The 20,967-nt window shown below is 49.8% G+C and overlaps 1 protein-coding gene across 1 annotated transcript in view; it reads right to left on the bottom strand.

Moving 5' to 3' along the window:
• Nucleotides 1–20,765, bottom strand: part of ASCC2 (activating signal cointegrator 1 complex subunit 2) — an 83,252-nt gene extending 62,487 nt beyond the window's left edge. The window contains exons 1-4 of the mRNA XM_075319966.1: nt 20,673–20,765; nt 17,659–17,740; nt 14,247–14,405; nt 13,981–14,148 (exon numbers count right to left, since the gene is read on the bottom strand). Of these exons, the coding sequence (XP_075176081.1) occupies nt 13,981–14,148; nt 14,247–14,405; nt 17,659–17,739 (408 nt within the window). The 5' untranslated portion in view covers nt 17,740; nt 20,673–20,765. The remainder of the gene's footprint in view (nt 1–13,980; nt 14,149–14,246; nt 14,406–17,658; nt 17,741–20,672) is intronic.
• Between the last annotated feature and the right edge of the window lie 202 nt (nt 20,766–20,967).

Genomic DNA, 20,967 nt, shown 5'->3' with positions numbered 1-20,967 from the left:
AAATTGTTGTTCGTAGTGTGTTCCAGAGCATAGGCGCAGCTCGTGAGAAATCTTGAAGATGGGAGTGGGAGGTTCGAATTGTTGAGTATGTCAGTCTTAGGTCATTAGCAGAACGGAGGGCACGGGTGGGGTGATAGTCGGAGATGAGGGAGGAGATGTAGGGTGGTGCGGAGCCGTGGAGAGCTTTGTGTGTGAGAGTGATAAGTTTATATTGGATTCTGTAGCGGAGAGGCAACCAGTGCAATGACTGGAAAAGAGCAGAGGCATCAGTGAAGCGGTTGCAGAGGAAAATGATCCTGGCTGCGGCATTCAGAATGGATTGGAGAGGGGAGAGTTTGGTAACAGGGAGACCAATTAGTAAAGAATTACACTAATCCAGGCGAGAATGAATGAGAGCGACAGTAAGAGTTTTTGCAGAGTCATCGGTAAGAAAAGGTCGAATTCTTGAGATGTTTTTGAGGTGGAAGTGACAAGAACGAGCAAGTGACCGAATGTGGGGAGTGAAGGAAAGATCGGAGTCAAATATAACCCCAAGACAGCGGGCGTGCTGCTGGGGCGTAATGGTAGAGCCACAAACAGAAATGGTAATGAAGGGAATTTTGTTACTTACCGTAAATTCCTTTTCTTCTAGCTCTTATTGGGAGACCCAGACGATTGGGGTATAGCTACTGCCCTCCGGAGGCCACACAAAGCACTACACTAAAAAGTGCAAGGCCCCTCCCCTTCTGGCTATACCCCCCCGTGGTATCACGGGTTCTCCAGTTTTAGTGCCAAAGCAAGAAGGAGGAAGCCAATAACTGGTTTAAACAAATTAACTCCGAATAACGTCGGAGAACTGAAAAACCGTTCAACATGAACAACATGTGTACCCGCAAACAACCAAGAAATCCCGAAGGACAACAGGGCGGGTGCTGGGTCTCCCAATAAGAGCTAGAAGAAAAGGAATTTACGGTAAGTAACAAAATTCCCTTCTTCTTCAGCGCTCTATTGGGAGACCCAGACGATTGGGACGTCCAAAAGCTGTCCCTGGGTGGGTAAAGAGATACCTCATGTTAGAGCTGCAAAACAGCCCTCCCCTACGGGGATGTCACTGCCGCCTGCAGGACTCTTCTACCTAAGCTGGCATCCGCCGAAGCATAGGTATGCACCTGATAATGTTTGGTGAAAGTGTGCAGACTCGACCAGGTAGCTGCCTGGCACACCTGTTGAGCCGAAGCCTGGTGTCGTAGCGCCCAGGACGCACCCACGGCTCTGGTTGAATGGGCTTTCAGCCCTGAAAGAACCGGAAGCCCTGAGAACGGTAGGCTTCCAGAATTGGTTCTTTGATCCATCGAGCCAGGGTGGCTTTAGAAGCCTGCAACCTCTTGCGCGTACCAGCGACAAGGGCATCGGAACGGCGTATGGGCGCCGTGCGGGAAATGTAGATTCTGAGTGCTCTCACCAGATCTAGCAAACGTAAACATTCTCATACCGGTGAACCGGATGAGTGCAAAAGGACGGTAAGGAGATATCCTGATTAAGATGAAACGAGGATACGACCTTAGGGAGAAACTCCGGAATGATGCGCAGCACTACCTTGTCCTGGTGAAAACACCAGGAAGGGAGCCTTGGATGACAGAGCTGCCAGCTCAGACACTCGCCGAAGCGATGTGATCGCAACGAGAAACGCCACCTTCTGTGACAGGCGAGAAAAGGAAACTTCCTTCAGAGGCTCGAAAGGCGGCTTCTGGAGCGCAACTAGAACCCTGTTCAGATCCCATGGATCTAACGGCCGCTTGTACGGGGGTACGATATGACAAACCCCCTGCGGGAACGTGCGCACCTTAGAAAGACGTGCTAGACGTTTCTGAAAAAAACACGGATAGTGCCGAGACTTGCCCTTTGAGGGAGTCTAGCGACAAGCCCTTTTCTAACTCCTATTGTAGGAAGGAAAGAAAAGTAGGCAATGCAAATGGCCAGGGAGACACTCCCTGAGTAGAGCACCAGATTAAGAAAATCTTCCACGTTCTGTGGTAGATCTTAGCAGACGTGGGCTTCCTAGCCTGTCTCATGGTGGCAACGACCCCTTGGGATAATCCTGAAGACGCTAGGATCCAGGACACAAAGGCCACACAGTCAGGTTCAGGGCCGCAGAATTCCGATGGAGAAAACGGCCCTTGAGACAGTAAGTCTGGTCGGTCTGGTAGTGACCCCGGTCGGCCGACCGTGAGATGCCACAGATCCGGGTACCACGATCTCCTCGGCCAGTCTGGTGCGACGAGTATGACGCGGCTGCAATCGGATCTGATTTTTTGCGCAGTACTCTGGGCAAGAGTGCCAGAGGTGGAAACACATATGTGAGCCGGAACTGCGACCAATCTTGCACTAAGGCGTCTGCCGCCAGAGCTCTGTGATCGCGCGATCGTGCCATAAATGCCGGGACCTTGTTGGTGTGCCGAGACGCCATTAGGTCGACGTCCGGCACCCCCCAGCGGCAACAGATTTCCTGAAACATGTCCGGGTGAAGGGACCATTCCCCCGCGTCCATGCCCTGGCGACTGAGGAAGTCTGCTTCCCAGTTTTCTACGCCCGGGATGTGAACTGCGGATATGGTGGATGCTGTGTCCTCCACCCACATGAGGATTCGCCGGACTTCCTGGAAGGCTGCTGACTGCGTGTCCCTCCTTGGTGGTTGATGTATGCCACCGCTGTGGAGATGTCCGACTGGATTCGGATCTGCTCTCTTTCTAGCCACTTCTGGAAAGCTAATAGGGTAAGATACCCTGCCCCGATTTCCAGAACATCGATCTGAAGGGTGGACTCCTGCTGAGTCCACGTCCCCTGAGCCATGTGGCGGAGACAAACTGCTCCCCACCCCGACAGACTCGTATCTGTCGTGACCACTGCCCAGGATGGGGGCTATGACAATGAGGTGGGAATAAGCCACTATTGCAGAGAGTCCTCGGCCGTCAGGGAAAGGGAGACTTCCCGTCCAGGGAGGTTGACTGCCCATCCCATTGGCGGAGAATGTCCCATTGCCGTTGGCGCAGATGAAACTGCGCAAAGAGAACTGCCTCGATGGCTGCCACCATCTTCCTTAGGAAGTGCATGAGGCGCCTTAAGGGGTGCGACTGGCCTTGAAGGAGAGACTGCACCTCTGTCTGCAGTGAACGCTGCTGGTTCAGCGGAAGCTTCACTATGGCTGATAGAGTATGAAACTCCATGCCGAGATACGTTAGTGATTGAGTCGGAGACAGATTTGACCTTGCCAAATTGATGATCCACCCGAAAGTCTGGAGAGTCTCCAGCGTAACATTCAGGCTGCGTTGGCATGCCTCGAGGGAGGGTGCTTTGACGAGTAGATCGTCCAAGTACGGGATCACCGGGTGTCCCTGAGAGTGCAAGACTGCTACCACTGCTGCCATGACCTTGGTGAACACCCGTGGGGCTGTCGCCAGACTGAATGGCAGAGCTACGAACTGAAGATGTTCGTCTCCTATCACAAAACGTAGAAAACGTTGGTGCTCCGTAGCAATTGGCACGTGGAGATAGGCATCTTTGATGTCTGTTGAGGCAAGGAAGTCTCCTCGAGACATTGAGGCAATGACGGATCGGAGGGATCCCATCCGGAACCGCCTGGCGTTCGCATGCTCGTTGAGCAGTTTCAGGACCAGAACAGGACGGAAGGAACCGTCCATTTTTGGAGCCACAAAGAGATTGGAGTACAAACCCTCGCCCTCGTTCCTGAGGGGGGACAGGGATCACCACTCCTTCTGCTCTTAGAGCGTCCACCGCCTGCAGCAGGGCATCTGCTCGGTGGAGAGGTGGGGCCGTTCTGACGAATGGAGTCGGAGGACGAGAACAGAACACTGTCCTGTGCACGTGAGCACAATGTCCGTCACCCACCGGTCTGTGACCTGTGGCAGCTAAATGTCGCCAAAGGCGGGGGAGTCTGCCATCAACCGCGGATGCGGAGAGAGAGAGAGAGAGCTGAGAGTCCTGAGGAGACCGCCTTGGTAGCGGTTCCTCCGACTGCCTTCCTTGGGCGAGATTGAGCCCGGCCGGAATCTGAGCCCGTCTGAGGTTTTGTAGCCCTTTTGCACGAGGACAATTGGGACCTGCCGGAGCTTGGGAAGGACCGAAACCTCGACTGTACTTTTAGGACAGTATTAACAGGGTAAGTCGCAGTGCAGACATTGCGGGGTTACGGACGCCTCTGCGGTACAGATGTCCCTGCTCAAGGTCAGCTGCGCAAGAACAGCTGAAAAGGTTAGGTTGCCAATACGGCTGTGGATGCCGGAGCAACCGACACGCCGATAGCCTCCTAGACAGATTTCAACCAGAGTCCATCTGTCTGTGAATGGCATCTTTAAGTGAAGCCCCATCTCCAGTGCAACTATGGCTCTATATGCAAGCCTGGAGATTGGAGAATCCACCTTTGGACCCTGGGTCCAGCGCTGACCACGTCAGGGGAAAAGGGATAACGTGTATCCTAAAAACGTTTGGAGAAGACGCTTATCTGGTAAGCGTGGTGTTCCTGGACTGCTTCTCTGAAGTCAGCGTGGCCAGAAAAATACTCAATATCTGCGTGAGATACTGAAAAGGAACTTCTCCTGTTCGTCTCCTATCTCCACTGGGGGAGCTGAGGGAGAAAGATCCAACCTTCCATTGATGGACGGTATAGGATCATTCCGTATGGCGTTACCCCCCGGTGTATCCGGATTGAGAGCGATGTCAGTAACAAAGCCCTGAAGAGCTGCCTTTTGGTCAAGTAGATTGCCCATGGGTGCAAGTCTCTATATTATGACTACTCCGTCCCTGTCCATGGACAGGGTTGACAGGAGGTTTCTTTGGCCACAACTAGTAGAGCCCCGGCAGACGAAGTGCTAGAGACCCCGGCAGACGACGTGCTACAGGGGAGCATGCACACAATGGGACGGTGTCATGAACAGCATCCCATGTAGTAAAAACAGCACTGAAATCTGTGTTGCTTTTTTGCCGCTGCCGACTAGCTATCTAGAAGTATATAGCCAAGATTGGTGACCGTACATTGCAATGTATAGCATACAGGCATAAAGTACAAAAGACCACTGCAGCACAAGCAATACAAGCAGCATAGAAACCTGTGCCCTGGCACCCCTGCTCTTCTGCTGCTGTATACTAGTCATCTAGGGGAATATAGCCCAGAAGAGTGACCCTACAGTGCAATGTATAGCATACAAGCACAAGTACAAATGCACACTGCAGCCCATGCAATACAAGCAGCATAGAAAAAAACCTGTGCCCCAGCACCCTTGGTTTTCTGCTGCTGTAGTCTAGCCATTCCAGGAGAATATAGCTAAGACTAGCGACTGTACAGTGCAATGTATAGCATATAAGCATAAACACAAATGAACACCTCAGTCGTGCAATACAAGCAGCCTGGAAAGCCTGTGCCTTAGCACACCTGCTTTCCTGCTGCTGATGTGTCGCTCCCCAAGCGGGCATATAGCGACCTATGCAGTAAAAAACAACACATGTACACACTGCAGTTATATCGTGGTCAGCACTATGTGCCTCTTACCGCCCGCCTATAAGCGGGTGTATGATCGCCACCGTCCTGCCTTGGTGCCGAAAGTCCGAGCTCGGACTGCAGTAATGGCTGCCGGCTTCTTCCCCAGCTCATGTGAGGAGGGGCGGGCCGTGGGCGTGCCCCCAAGGCAGAGCGGGAATCCGGCGTCCGACAGTGTGCAGTGAGAGGGCTGGAGCATGTAAAAAGGCTCCAGCCCTCGGCGCTGCTGATTGCTCAGCGCCTGTCCCCTTCCCTGAGTGACAGGGAGGGGGCGGGAACGAAGCGGCACTAGGCCGCAGAAGCCGGGGACTGGATTTATAAGCGCCGCCGCCGTAAAAGCGCGGTCGGCGCCCAGTCCCCGGCGAACTACAAGTCCCAGCCGCGCCGCCGCTCCCGGAGCGTCCGGCGCGGTAGTTCCCAAAACACAAAGTCACTCAGCAAAGCTGCAGTGACTGTAACCCTTTACTGTCCCCGGCGCACTAGCACACCCAGCAAGTCTGGAGTGTGCTGTGCCTGTGTGTACGGGGACACAGAGTACCTGTAATGGTGCAGGGCCATGTCCCTGAACGGTACTCCAGCTCCGAATCCAGCAGGTTCAAATGGGTCTGTGGATGGAGCCCGGCGTCAGAGCTTTGAGGCCGGCAGGATCCCACTTCCTCAGAGCCCCTCAGGGGGATGTGGAAGGAAAGCAGCATGTGGGCTCCAGCCTCCGTACCAGCAATAGGTACCTCAACCTTACAACACCATCCACGGGTGAGAAGGGAGCATGCTGGGGGCCCTATATGGGCCCTCTTTTCTTCCATCCGAAATAGTCAGCAGCTACTGCTGACTAAAATCTGTGGAGCTATGCGTGGATGTCTGACCTCCTTCGCACAAAGCTTGAAAACTGGAGAACCCGTGATACCACGGGGGGGTATAGCCAGAAGGGGAGGGGCCTTGCACTTTTTAGTGTAGTGCTTTGTGTGGCCTCCGGAGGGCAGTAGCTATACCCCAATCGTCTGGGTCTCCCAATAGAGCGCTGAAGAAATTGGGTATTGGAAGTTTAGGAGAGGGAGGAAACAGAAGAAGTTCAGTTTTTGACAGGTTCAGTTTTAGATAGAGGGAGGACATGATGTTGGAGACAGCGGACACACAATCGGTAGTATTTTGTAATAGTGCAGGGGTGATGTCAGGAGAAGATGTGTACAGTTGGGTGTCATCAGCATAGAGATGGTACTGGAAACCAAATCTGCTGATGGTTTGTCCAATAGGGGCTGTGTATAGAGAGAAAAGGAGGGGGCCGAGGACTGAACCCTGAGGAACCCCGACCGTAAGGGGAAGAGGAGAGGAAGAGGAGCCGGCAAAGGATACAATGAATGAGCGGTCAGAGAGGTAAGAGGAGAACCAAGAAAGAACAGAGTCCTTGAGCCCGATAGAGCGGAGCATAGTGAGGGGGAGCTGGTGATCCACAGTATCAGATGCAGCAGAGAGATCCAGGGAAATCAGCAGGGAGTAGTGACCATTAGATTTAGCTGTTAGTAGATCATTAAAGACTTTAGTAAGAGCAGTTTCAGTAGAATGTAAGGAACAGAAACCGGATTGTAGAGGGTCAAGGAGAGTGTTATCTGACAGATAGCGGATTAAACGGGAGTGGACCAGACGTTCCAGGAGTTTGGAGATGAAGGGGAGATTAGAGACAGGTCTGTAGTTAGCGGCACAATTTTGGTCCAGGGATGTTTTTTTAAGTAATGGGTGTATGCTGGCATGTTTGAAGGAGGAGGGAAAGACACCAGAGGAGAGAGAGAGATTGAATATTTTAGTTAGGTGAGTGGTAACAGCTGGGGTGACAGATTTAAGGAGATGTGAGGGAATAGGGTCACTGGTGCAGGTAGTAATGCAATAGGTAGGTAGTTCAATGCATTGTTTTAATGAAATCAATGGCTGAAAGGGCTACAATACACAGGAAAAAAATGCACCAATAATTGACATGCTGCTTTTATCTGCAGCCAAAACTGCAAGGAAAAGAAGGGAATTTTGTTTACTTACCGTAAATTCCTTTTCTTCTAGCTCCTATTGGGAGACCCAGACAATTGGTGTATAGCTTCTGCCTCCGGAGGCCACACAAAGTATTACACTGAAAAGTGTAACCCCTCCCCTCTGCCTATACACCCTCCCGTGCATCACGGGCTCCTCAGTTTTGGTGCAAAAGCAGGAAGGAAGAAACTTATAAATTGGTCTAGGGTAAAATCAATCCGAAGGATGTTCAGAGAACTGAACCATGAACCAAAAGAACAATTCAACATGAACAACATGTGTACACAAAAGAACAAACAGCCCGAAGGGAACAGGGGCGGGTGCTGGGTCTCCCAATAGGAGCTAGAAGAAAAGGAATTTACGGTAAGTAAACAAAATTCCCTTCTTCTTTGTCGCTCCATTGGGAGACCCAGACAATTGGGACGTCCAAAAGCAGTCCCTGGGTGGGTAAAAGAATACCTCAATAAAAGAGAGCCGAAAACGACCCCTTCCTACAGGTGGGCAACCGCCGCATGAAGGACTCGCCTACCTAGACTGGCATCTGCCCAAGCATGGGTATGCACTTGATAGTGTTTTGTGAAGGTGTGCAGACTAGACCAGGTAGCTGCCTGACACACCTGCTGAGCCGTAGCCCGGTGTCGCAATGTCCAGGACGCACCCACGGCTCTTGTAGAATGGGCTTTCAGGCCCGAAGGAAGAGGAAGCCCCGAAGAACGGTAGGCTTCAAGAATCTGTTCCTTGATCCACCGAGCCAAGGTTGACTTGGAAGCCTGCGAACCCTTACGCTGGCCAGCGACCAGGACAAAGAGCGCATCTGAACTGCGCAGAGGCGCCGTGCGAGACACGTAGAGCCGGGGTGCTCTCACTAGATCTAATGAATGCAAATCCTTTTCACACTGGTGAACTGGATGAGGGCAAAATGACGACGCTAGGAGCCAGGACTCAATGGCCACACAGTCAGGTTGAGGGCCGCAGAATTCAGATGGAAAAACGGCCCTTGTGACAGCAGGTCTGTGCGGTCTGGAAGCGCCCACGGCTGACCCACCGTGAGATGCCACAGATCCGGGTACCACGACCGCCTCAGCCAATCTGGAGCGACGAGAATGGCGCGACGACAGTCGGATCTGATCTTGCGTAACACTCTGGGCAACATCGCCAGAGGAGGAAACACATAAGGGAGTCGAAACTGCGACCAATCCTGAACTAACGCGTCCGCCGCCAGAGCTCTGTGATCTTGAGACCGTGCCATGAAGGCCGGGACCTTGTTGTTGTGCCGTGACGCCATGAGATCGACGTCCGGCGTTCCCCAGCGGCGACAGATATCTCGAAACACGTCTGGGTGAAGAGACCATTCCCCCGCATCCATGCCCTGACGACTGAGAAAATCTGCTTCCCAGTTTTCTACGCCCGGGATGTGAACTGCGGAGATGGTGGAGGCTGTGGCTTCCGCCCACAGCAGAATCCGCCGGACTTCCTGGAAGGCTTGACGGCTGCGCGTGCCGCCCTGGTGGTTGATGTACGCGACCGCCGTGGCGTTGTCCGACTGTATGCGGATCTGCCTGCCCTCCAGCCACCGATGGAACGCCTTTAGGGCTAGATACACTGCCCTTATCTCCAGAACATTGATCTGAAGGGAAGACTATCGGAGTCCAGGTTCCCTGAGCCCTGTGGTGGAGAAAAACCGCTCCCCACCCTGACAGGCTCGCGTCCGTCGTGACCACAGCCCAGGATGGGGGTAGGAAGGATTTTCCCTGCGATAGAGAAGTGGGAAGAAGCCACCACTGAAGAGAGGCTTTGGCTGCAAGGGAAAGAGAGACGTTCCTGTCGAGGGACGTCGACCTCCTGTCCCATTTGCGGAGAATGTCCCATTGGAGTGGGCGCAGATGGAACTGCGCGAAGGGCACTGCCTCCATTGCTGCCACCATCTTCCCCAGGAAGTGCATGAGGCGCCTCAAAGGGTGTGACTGACCCCGAAGAAGAGATTGCACCCCTGTCTGCAGCGAAAGCTGTTTGTCCAGCGGTAGCTTGACTACCGCTGAGTGAGTATGAAACTCCATCCCGAGGTAAGTCAGTGATTGGGTCGGTGTCAACTTGGACTTTGGGAAGTTGATGAGCCACCCGAACTGCTGGAGAGTCGCCAGAGCGACGGTCAGGCTGTGTTGACACGCCACCCGGGAGGGTGCCCTGACTAGGAGATCGTCTAAGTAAGGGATCACCGAGTGTCCCTGAGAGTGTAGGACCACCACAACGGATGCCATGACCTTGGTGAAGACCCGTGGGGCTGTCGCCAGGCCGAAAGGCAGTGCCACGAACTGAAGGTGTTCGTCCCCGATGACGAAACGCAGGAAGCGCTGATGTTCGGGTGCGATCGGCACATGGAGATAAGCATCCTTGATGTCGATTGGTGCTAGGAAGTCTCCTTGTGACATCGAAGCGATGACCGAGCGGAGAGATTCCATCCGAAACCTTCTGGTGCTCACATGCCTGTTGAGCAGTTTGAGGTCCAGAACGGGACGGAATGATCCGTCCTTCTTTGGCACCACGAACAAGTTGGAGTAGAAGCCGTGACCATGTTCCTGAGGGGGAACGGGAATCACCACTCCTTCTGTCTTCAGAACGGCCACAGCCTGAAAAAGTGCGCCGGCCCGAGATGGGGGCGGAGATGTTCTGAAGAAACGAGTCGGAGGACGAGAGCTGAACTCTATCCTGTAACCGTGAGACAGAATGTCTCTCACCCATCGGTCTTGGACATGTGGCCACCAGGCGTCGCAAAAGCGGGAGAGCCTGCCACCGACCGAGGATGCGGTTCGGGGAGGCCGAAAGTCATGAGGAGGCCGCCTTGGAGGCAGTGCCTCCGGCGGTTTTTTGGGGGCGTGACTTAGACCGCCACGCATAGGAGTTCCTCTGGCCTTTCTCTGGCCTGTTGGACGAGGAGGATTGGGACTTGGCTGAGGGCCGAAAGGACCGAAACCTCGGTTGTATTTTCCGTTGCTGAGGTCTCTTCGGTTTGGACTGGGGTAAGGACGAGTCCTTTCCCTTGGATTCCTTAATAATTTCATCCAATCGTTCGCCAAACAATCGGTCGCCAGAAAACGGCAAACCGGTTAAGAACTTCTTGGAAGCAGAGTCTGCCTTCCATTCGCGTAGCCACATGGCCCTGCGGACTGCCACCGAATTAGCGGATGCTACCGCTGTAGGCTAGCAGAGTCCAGGACGGCGTTCATGGCGTAGGACGAAAAAGCCGACGCCTGAGAAGTCAAAGACGCAACTTGCGGAGCAGAGGTACGTGTGACCGCATTAATCTCAGACAGACAAGCGGAGATAGCTTGGAGTGCCCACACGGCTGCAAAGGCCGGGGCAAAAGACGCGCCTGTGGCTTCATAGATGGATTTCACCAGGAGCTCTATCTGCCTGTCAGTGGCATCCTTGAGCGATGAGCCATCTGCAACTGATACTACAGATCTAGCCGCCAGTCTAGAGACTGGAGGATCCACCTTGGGACATTGAGCCCAACCCTTAACTACGTCAGAGGGGAAGGGGTAACGTGTGTCATTAAGGCGCTTAGTAAAGCGCTTGTCCGGAAATGCTCTGTGCTTCTGGACAGCATCTCTGAAGTTAGAGTGATCGAAAAACGCACTCCGTGTACGTTTGGGAAACCTAAACTGGTGTTTCTCCTGCTGCGAAGCCGACTCCTCTATAGGTGGAGGTGGGGGAGAAAGATCTAGCACCTGGTTGATGGACGATATAAGATCATTTACTAAGGCGTCCCCTTCAGGTGTATCAAGATTGAGGGCAACGTCAGGGTCAGAGCCCTGAGCTGCGACGTCCGCCTCGTCCTCCAGAGAGTCCTCAAGCTGAGACCTCGAGCAGCGTGAGGAAGTCGGGGGAAGATTCCCAGCGAGCCCGCTTAGCCGGTCTGGGACTGTGGTCCGTGCAGGAGTCCTCCACGTGAGACCTAGGGGCCACCCCAGGAGCACGCTGCGGCGCAGACCGAGAGGGGCCTGGAGGCGATGATCCAACAGTGCCCGGGGCCTGTGTAAGGACCGGTCTGGACTGCAAGGCTTCTAGTAGCTTGGCAGACCATTTGTCCATAGACTGAGCCATGGATTGTGAAAGCGAATCAGAGTTTCTCAGCAAAAACTGCAAACTCTGTCCCTGCCGCCTGGACAGGGGGGAGCAGGAGGGTCTGCCTGATCCGAGGGGCCCACTAGTGACCTAGGCTCCGGCTGAGCAAGCGCAACAGGGGTCGAGCATTGCTCACAGTGAGGGTAGGTGGAACCCGCAGGTAACATAGCCCCACAAGAGGTACAGGTTGCAAAAAAAAAAAAACCCTTTGCCTTAGCGCCCTTGCTCCTTGTGGACGACATGCTGTTGTCTCCTAGGAGAGTGATCACTGAGGGTATATAGCCAAAAGTAAACAACCCGGCCGAACAGAGAAAATATATACAAATATATATATATATATACTCTGGCACCCTAGGGGGACCAGCACCGGGTGACCGGTGTGGCTTACCGACCGCCCAAAGCGGAGTGTGTGTCCACCAGATTCCCTGCCTTAGGTCTCCCAGAGCTGCAGAGCTCGTTCCTGAAATCCTCCACCGGCAGAATGTGTAAAAATGGCTGCCGGAGCTCTCAAGGGAGGAGGGAGCCGTGGGCGGCGACTAGTAAAGTGCGGGAATCTGGGGCCCCACAGTGATCAGTGAGGGGGGGGGGGGAGGAAACCTAAAGTATGCTCCAGCCCTCACTGCCGACGTCAGGTCGACCGTCCCGCCCTTACCCCTGACTGGCAGGCCCGGGGGCGGGAGTTATGGTACTAGGCCGCAATGAAGCCGGGGACTAAATTTAATACCGCGGCCGACAAACAAGCTCGGTCGGCGCGGAAGTCCCGGTCTTCACAAACCAGCAGCTGCTGCAGCGTCTGTGAAACAAGCGCTCCATGCACAGTCCCCATGGGGACACAGAGTACCTTTAGATGCAGGGCCCTGTCCCTGAGGATACATAGACTCCTGTCCGGCAGATTCCCACAGGGGCTGCGGAGGGAGCCCGGTCCCAGTGAATGGATGACCGGTCAGGATCCCACTTCTCCCAGAGCCTCTAAGGGATGGTGAAGGAAAACGGCATGTGGCTCCAGCCTCTGTACCCGCAATGGGTACCTCAACCTTAACAGCACCGCCGACGTAGTGGGGTGAGAAGGGAGCATGCCGGGGGCCCTGTGGGGGCCCTCTTTTCTTCCAACCGATAAAATCAGCAGCTGCTGCTGACTAAAATGGGAATGCATGAGTGGATGTGTGCCTCCTTCCACACAAAGCATAAAACTGAGGAGCCCGTGATGCACGGGAGGGTGTATAGGCAGAGGGGAGGGGTTACACTTTTCAGTGTAATACTTTGTGTGGCCTCCGGAGGCAGAAGCTATACACCCCAATTGTCTGGGTCTCCCAATGGAGCGACAAAGAAAAGAAGCAATATGCGCACAGCAATTCAGAATTCTCATTGACTTTGCTGGCATAAAGACATGCATGCAGATTTAGACAACAAACTGCTCCAAACAATGCAGCCTATGGCCCTGTGCGCACACTGCGTTTTTACCCACTTTTTTTTATGTTTTTGCTGCAGAAATATCTTGAGAAAATGGTTGTAACCTTTCTGCAGACATTCCCCAGCAAAACCTATGGAAAACAGAAATAGCTGTGCGCACACTGCGTTTTTTTTCTCAAGGACATTCTTTCTGCAGAATTTCTTGAAAAAAAAAAAAAAGAATAAACATGTCACTTCTTTTCTGCAGTTACCTGCGTTTGCCATAAATAGTAAGAAACGCAGGGACCAACCTGCGGGAAAAACGCATCAAAAACGCATGTGGTTTTAGGTGCGTTATTGGTGCGTTTTTTTAACGCAAGAGCGCTAATCTTTCAGACTCAAGAAATTTCTTGAGAAAAATCCTTTTTTTTAGTGCGCTCAGGGCCTTAGGCTACATGCACATGCTGCATCTTTTTGTGTTCACAAACTGCAGCCAAAACTGCAGCCAAAATGCACCTTGTCAGAGAGAGCCTGGAAATGTCACAAAAAACGCATGTAATTTTAGGTGCGTTTTTCACACCCTACGTTTTTGCTGCATTTTTGTGACAAATGTTGACAAAAACGCAGGAAGAATGAACATGCTGCATTTTTTTTGTCACAAACTTTTGACAAAAAAAACCGCTGACAAATAAATTGCAATGTGCGCATGACAAATCTGACTTCTCATAGACTTTGCTGGGAAGTCAAATGTCAGAAAGTTCTGCTGACAAAAAAGCAGCAAAAAAAGCAGCGTGCGCATGTAGCCTAAGGCTTTTTTGCGATGATCTTTCTGGTTTTTGAAGACTTTGTAAACATGGACATGAATCATCTCTGCATGTCATTACCTTTTATACTACAATCAATCTCATCACTAAGACAGGTACCTTAGATTCTTTGTGTGTAGACATCCTCAAGAATATGAGGAAAACATGGCGATAGAGTTCATCATGTACCGGCTGCACGGCAGGCGAGGAGACGTGGCGATCAAATCTACGGGGTGCGCAGCTCAGAAAGGAATCCAAGCATTTTTGTGGGGATTCATCGTATATTACCTGCAGACACAAGCCCGGGAATAGATAGAGGATAACATACTGATACAACTACAGGAACAAAGTAATATACATGGAAGAAAACAGCAGTATCTCCTCACCTGACACCAGAAGAGATCGTGAGGCAGGGCTAGCAGCCACTTTAGGTCCTTCAGAATGAAGTCTGCCCTTTCCAAAAACTCCTCCAAGAGAGCAGGGGCGCCGGACCCGGGCGGAGGAGTATACACTATAAAATGTCTGGCTGAGATGCGGCTTTGATGCTGAAGGGTTTTAGAGAAATAAAATTATTCTTTAGGGTGAAAATGTTACAATGAACCCTTTTTAAACAGTGATGTCTTTTTAACCCCTTAGGAGGGAACCTATCAGCTGATTCATGCTGCCCAAACCACAAGTTGCATCACTACAGCTGTTTTTTTTTGTTTTTTTCAGTGCTCGAATGGCGTTTTAAATGTAAGTCCCCTGAATTTATACACATCCTTCGATGGCTTCATCATTTTTCGGGGCTGCTCCGGTCTCGCGGCACCATCTTTTTGACTAGCTGGAAGTCAGAGGTTACGTCAAAAGCTCCCAATGCATCTCTATGAGAGGAAGAACGAGGCCAGAATGAGTCTCTCATAGAGATGTACTGAGTTGTGGTCTCAAACATTGGAGCTGCCGGAACGTTACAAGTTACCGGAGATCGAATGGAAAGACATCTGAAAAAGATAAAGATGGCGGCATGTGATAAGACAGGAGGCGGTGAACTTACAGGTAAAGCACCACTCCAGCGATGACATAAAAAACAAAAACACTAGAGTGGTGCTAGAGGATATCCAAGACTGTAGTATTTTTTTTTTATAAATGAAGAACAGGCAGGTAGTTGTTAGCTATCTGCCTCTTCTACCCCGCACTGGCACAGAGTGGACATGGACAGCTCCTGCTGCCAGCAATTTTGCTGCTTTAGGTCACAAGAGCAGCCCTTCCTATTCCATGGCCGGACTGCTGAAGTCATGCTGATTAACAGCTTGATCATCACACTCAGGCAATGGTGAGCCGGCTGTCAATCAGCATGACATCAGCAATCACACTCTGTCAACAGAACAGAGCGGAAGAGAAGCAGCTGCTCTATGGACATGACATCCGCGGAGACCGCAGAGACACTGGCAGGATCAGTTTGTGACCACTCTGAGCTGGCAGAGATAGGCACTGGGCAGTAGCTACAACCCCTGGCAAAAATTATGGACTCACCTGGCTCTGAGGATTTTTATTCAGATGTTTATTTTTGTTTAAAAAAAAAAAAACAAACACAAACAAAAGCAGATCACAGACATGGCACAAAACTAAAGTGATATCAAATGGCAACTTTCTGGCTTCCATAAACACTAAAAAAAAAAAAAAAAAATCATGAAAACATAATGTGCTAGCCAGTAACGGTTACTTTTCAAGACCAAACAGGGGGAAGAAATTAAGGTAAAGGCACTGGGAAGATGACTGTCATTACAGCTTCAATAAATGCCCAAGTTTACATTGAAATTTTGGACACTTTTCTTATCTCATCAATTGAAAGGATGTTTGGGGATGATTAAATCATTTCTCCAGATGATAATGCATCCTGCCATAGAGCAAAACCTGTGAAAACATTCCTTGAAAGAAGACACATAAGGTCAATGACATGGCCTGCAAATAGTCCAATCCAATTGAACATCTTTGGTGGACGTTGAAGAAAATGGTCCATGACAAGGCTGCAACCTGCAACGCTGATCTGCCAACAGCAATCAGAGAAAGAGTACTATTTGTCAGTGGGAGAAGCCGCCTGGGAGCTATGCCCGACTACTATCAACTCCGGTCAGATCTTCTATAGCAAAATATACTTGGCAGAAATAGAGTAGCCAAGCTCTGATTAATGCTCGCAAAAGTTTTGGCAACATGAATCAGCTGACAGGTTCCAGCTAAAGCCACTTTCTCCATAGGGAGGACAATAGGCTCATACCAAATATGATTAAACTTGGCACTGCCATTTTTTCCATTCTGATATAATATTGAAGGCTGCAGACGATCAACGATATTGTTTGGCTGGTGACGGAAACAGGTGTGAGTGCAGAGAACCTCCTCTAGTCCAGGAGGGAAGTATAGATTTTATGCAGCCTTCAGGGTCAATTAATAATGCACTACCATGCTCAGTAACTTGTAATCAGCAGTCGGACGGGCTCAACTCATGTATTGAGTATAATGGAAGTCAATGAGAAATTCAAGCATTTTTTTGGAAGATCTGGAAAAATGGTTGAGTTTCCCATTGACACGAGTCAATCCTTTCCATTCATCCAACTGTTCGCTACGAGTAAAAAGAGCACGGTAGTGCTAGCTCATCACTAGTGATAATGCTAAAATATCAAATACATACTTTTTAAAAGTTAATCTGCTGAATATTCTCTGGCTCAAAAAAAAAAAAAAAAGAAAAAAGGGAGAAGGGAAAAAAGGGAGAAGGGAAAAAAGGGAGAAGGGAAAAAAGGGAGAAGGGAAAAAAGGGAGAAGGGAAAAAAGGGAGAAGGGAAAAAAGGGAGAAGGGAAAAAAGGGAGAAGGGAAAAAAGGGAGAAGGGAAAAAAGGGAGAAGGGAAAAAAGGGAGAAGGGAAAAAAGGGAGAAGGGAAAAAAGGGAGAAGGGAAAAAAGGGAGAAGGGAAAAAAGGGAGAAGGGAAAAAAGGGAGAAGGGAAAAAAGGGAGAAGGGAAAAAAGGGAGAAGGGAAAAAAGGGAGAAGGGAAAAAAGGGAGAAGGGAAAAAAGGGAGAAGGGAAAAAAGGGAGAAGGGAAAAAAGGGAGAAGGGAAAAAAGGGAGAAGGGAAAAAAGGGAGAAGGGAAAAAAGGGAGAAGGGAAAAAAGGGAGAAGGGAAAAAAGGGAGAAGGGAAAAAAGGGAGAAGGGAAAAAAGGGAGAAGGGAAAAAAGGGAGAAGGGAAAAAAGGGAGAAGGGAAAAAAGGGAGAAGGGAAAAAAGGGAGAAGGGAAAAAAGGGAGAAGGGAAAAAAGGGAGAAGGGAAAAAAGGGAGAAGGGAAAAAAGGGAGAAGGGAAAAAAGGGAGAAGGGAAAAAAGGGAGAAGGGAAAAAAGGGAGAAGGGAAAAAAGGGAGAAGGGAAAAAAGGGAGAAGGGAAAAAAGGGAGAAGGGAAAAAAGGGAGAAGGGAAAAAAGGGAGAAGGGAAAAAAGGGAGAAGGGAAAAAAGGGAGAAGGGAAAAAAGGGAGAAGGGAAAAAAGGGAGAAGGGAAAAAAGGGAGAAGGGAAAAAAGGGAGAAGGGAAAAAAGGGAGAAGGGAAAAAAGGGAGAAGGGAAAAAAGGGAGAAGGGAAAAAAGGGAGAAGGGAAAAAAGGGAGAAGGGAAAAAAGGGAGAAGGGAAAAAAGGGAGAAGGGAAAAAAGGGAGAAGGGAAAAAAGGGAGAAGGGAAAAAAGGGAGAAGGGAAAAAGGGAGAAAGGAAAGAAGAAAACAACACATGTCAAATCATCCTTAGATCTTACAAACTAGATATACAAGATGCAGATAAATTACCAGGGCAGGTAGTGTACGTAACCTCCCTGTTGCTGGATCCTTCAGGGTCACTTGGAGCTCATCCAGTGGTAGGCTTGGCATTCTGGGGAGAGATCACACTGATAACCATCCACGAGTACACAAGAGAGTGGTACTATAATAAATATTAGATACTGTGATGGGCTGCGGGTTGTATGGTAATAAAATATCAGAAATATGGCACATTTGTCAGGCTTTATGGATTAGTTAGTATACATTACTCCTGTGTGAATGGGGGAGCACAGACAATGACACAAGGCGAGCTGACCTGCTATAGGCCTCTTTCAGATTAGTGTATGGTTACACTGTATGTCTAATACTGATCCACAATATGGACAAATAAACAGGAGGCATCAGTTCTTTCATCCGTATTTGCATTCATCCAATATTGATAAATCTATTTATTTTTTTTTATTTTTTTTTTTAAAAGGTACATATAAAATATTGTTATTATTGTAAACATATGATAGGTTCAGTAGGGTTCAGGTCCTGAGGCCCCAACCCATCACTCAAAACACTTGTTACTATTCAAGAAGTAGAAAGTCTATAAGGTGTGTAGGCCGCTGTGTGCGCTCATGTGACAGATAGGGGGGTCTCAGGAGCCGGTACCCACTGATCTGGAAATGCTGTGTGACAAGATAGAAAATTAAAAAATATTGTAGGCACTATAAGGACTTCTAAAGGCTTCAATGGGATATTTTATCCATCAACTGAATTAAGATAGCACTTGTTATTTAGGCCTCTCTCACACGTCTGTGAAAAATGTTCGTGTTTTGCGCGGCCGTGATGAAGGTGCGTATGGCCCATTCGTGTACTCATGACAGCACACGCAGAGCAGGAACTTTTTACTCACCTGTCCCCGACGCTGCTGCTTCCAGGTCCACAATGCAGTGAATATTCATGGGCATAATGAACGGGCCCGGAAGCAAGGGACAGCAGCGCCGAAGTTAACAGCACTGGAGACAGGTGAGTATAGAAACTTTTATTTGAAAGATACATATTTTCTCATCACATCAGTGTATAGTCCGTGTGACACCCTGCTGCTGGAGAAAAACGGATGTGTCCGTGCGGACATGCATGTGCTCCATACGGACACATGCTCCTTGTGAAAACACTGGGGTGTGTGCAGACCCACTGATTTTAACGGGTCTGTGTATGTCCGTGTCTCTGATACAAATGAAAACAGACGTTACATGTACCGGAATCACTGATGTGTGAAGGGACCTAACAAAGGAGATAAATGGCCATGTTAATACCTAAATTAGCAATGCTGGATAAAATACGGATTCCAAATACACCCGATGGAATGAGATGTGCATGTGCTGAGTAATATAAGGCAGATAACACCAGCATATTAAGGCTAGGGCTAACCAGGGACATGTTGCCCCGCAATATCGCGCAATGATTTTTTATGATGTTGCATTGCGACCTGTGATCTATTGTGACTGCAGAACACAATCACATCTCTTTCCAGATGTGTTGGATTTGCTGTCTCTGGGTGTAAGCCGCATGTACCCCACTTGCCATATACTACAAGCCAAACTGGGTCTCATTTGCCATATCCTTCAGTACAAATCACTTGTGAATTATCTGCATTTTAGCTTTTTTTTTTTTTACAACAATATCACAACTGTAAAATAGTGGGGCTCCAGCAAGTTGCTCATGGTCACCATGTCGGCCCATCTTTAAAGGGAATCTGTCACCAAAATTTTCCTATGCCATCAGAGAACAGCATAATGTAGGGGCAGAGATCCTGATTCCAGCAGTGTCACTTTCTGGGCTGCATGATGGATTTTTGATAAAATCAGTTTTATTTGTTGCAGTCCTCCAATGCTGAGCTCCGTATAAACCCAACCACACCACTGAATGACAGCTTTCTGTGTACACTGTGTATAGGCAGAAAACTGCCAATCAGTGATGGGTATACACACACACTAAATGGCAACAGGTTTACTAGTCCTGTAGTGATAATCTCCAGCTGATAAAACAGTGATTTTATCAAATCACTGCAAGCAGACTAGTAAGTGACGTAGCTGGAATCAGGAACTCTGCCCCTACATTATGCTGCTCTCGGATTAGGTGGCAAAAACCTGGTGACAGATTCCCTTTAACACAACAAAAACCTTATACAGTGAATGAGCTCCAGTGATTATTACATCTCTCTACCAAATTGTGGCACCGTTATTAGCATCACTGCTGATTCCAGCCATTCCCAAGTATTAGTGTTCACTCACACAAGTGTATACATCAAACGAGTGTAATCTGATGAGTTATCCTACAGCACTCGCTCCAATGTTATAATATGGGGCAGTGCTAAACAGCGCTTTTTTTCTCATGTGATTCGGCAAAATTAAAAAATAAATAAATTGCATTGTTGTAACTGGCAGAGTATACCGGACCGCGCGCCCACATTCAAGTCTATGGGTGAGGAAATCATTGGACTGCACTCGGGTGTCATCTGAACGCAGTCTGATTTATGCCGACACAATGGAGGATCATAGAAAGCGACACTCAGCTCACTCTCAGATCGGAGTGTCATTGGCAGCCCGATTCTCTCACATGCGGGGATCTACAGCCGGGTGACCCCAGTCTCAGGCGCAACCATGTCTGTCTTTATCCACCCTGTCTATACCTGACCCATCTAAATGAGGGTCTGATCACATTACACCCCAGCCCAATGTCTTAGGGGAGGACGCACACTTGCTGAGAGTACCACCACTTGTCACTCTTTCCACCAAGCCTTACTGGTCTCTGCAGTCTGGAACTTCATAAATTATAGCATTTGGGGGCTTGGAAATAAGAATCCCCCTTTTAATTAGTTCTAAGCCTAGGAGTAAGGTCATAAAGTGCTACTTATGTGATCATTAGAAAATGTGCTGACAGAGGAGCCTTATGGACGCTCCATGTAATGGTCCTCGCAGCAGAGAACCCCAGGTGGTCGGCGGGGTCTGCCTGACATGTCACCTCTAACGTCCGCAGACAGCTGTGCCCTGTACCTGTCTCCTGGAACCTGCCAACAACCGCAGCCCGGACCAGAAGTGATGTGTGACCAGGACGCCACTGATCACTAGAGCGTCACTGTATCCTGCACTGGGCGCAGACGCCATTTTGCCGTAGCCCTTGGTCTCTGACACGATGGCTGCCAAACATATCTATATGGATACGCGGACGTACACAATCTATAAGCTCCCATCATAGCAGCCGAAAACTACAGCCCCCAGCTTTTATCTCAGGAAATCTTGCAGTTCTCCTCCCCTGTGTCTTTACTTGGATTTGGATATGATTCCTTAT

The sequence above is a fragment of the Anomaloglossus baeobatrachus genome, chromosome 1 (genome assembly GCF_048569485.1).
Source record: "Anomaloglossus baeobatrachus isolate aAnoBae1 chromosome 1, aAnoBae1.hap1, whole genome shotgun sequence".
Lineage (NCBI taxonomy): Eukaryota > Metazoa > Chordata > Amphibia > Anura > Aromobatidae > Anomaloglossus > Anomaloglossus baeobatrachus.
The sequence above is the reverse complement of the archived record's forward strand: the minus strand, read 5'-3'. Positions and strand labels throughout refer to the sequence as shown.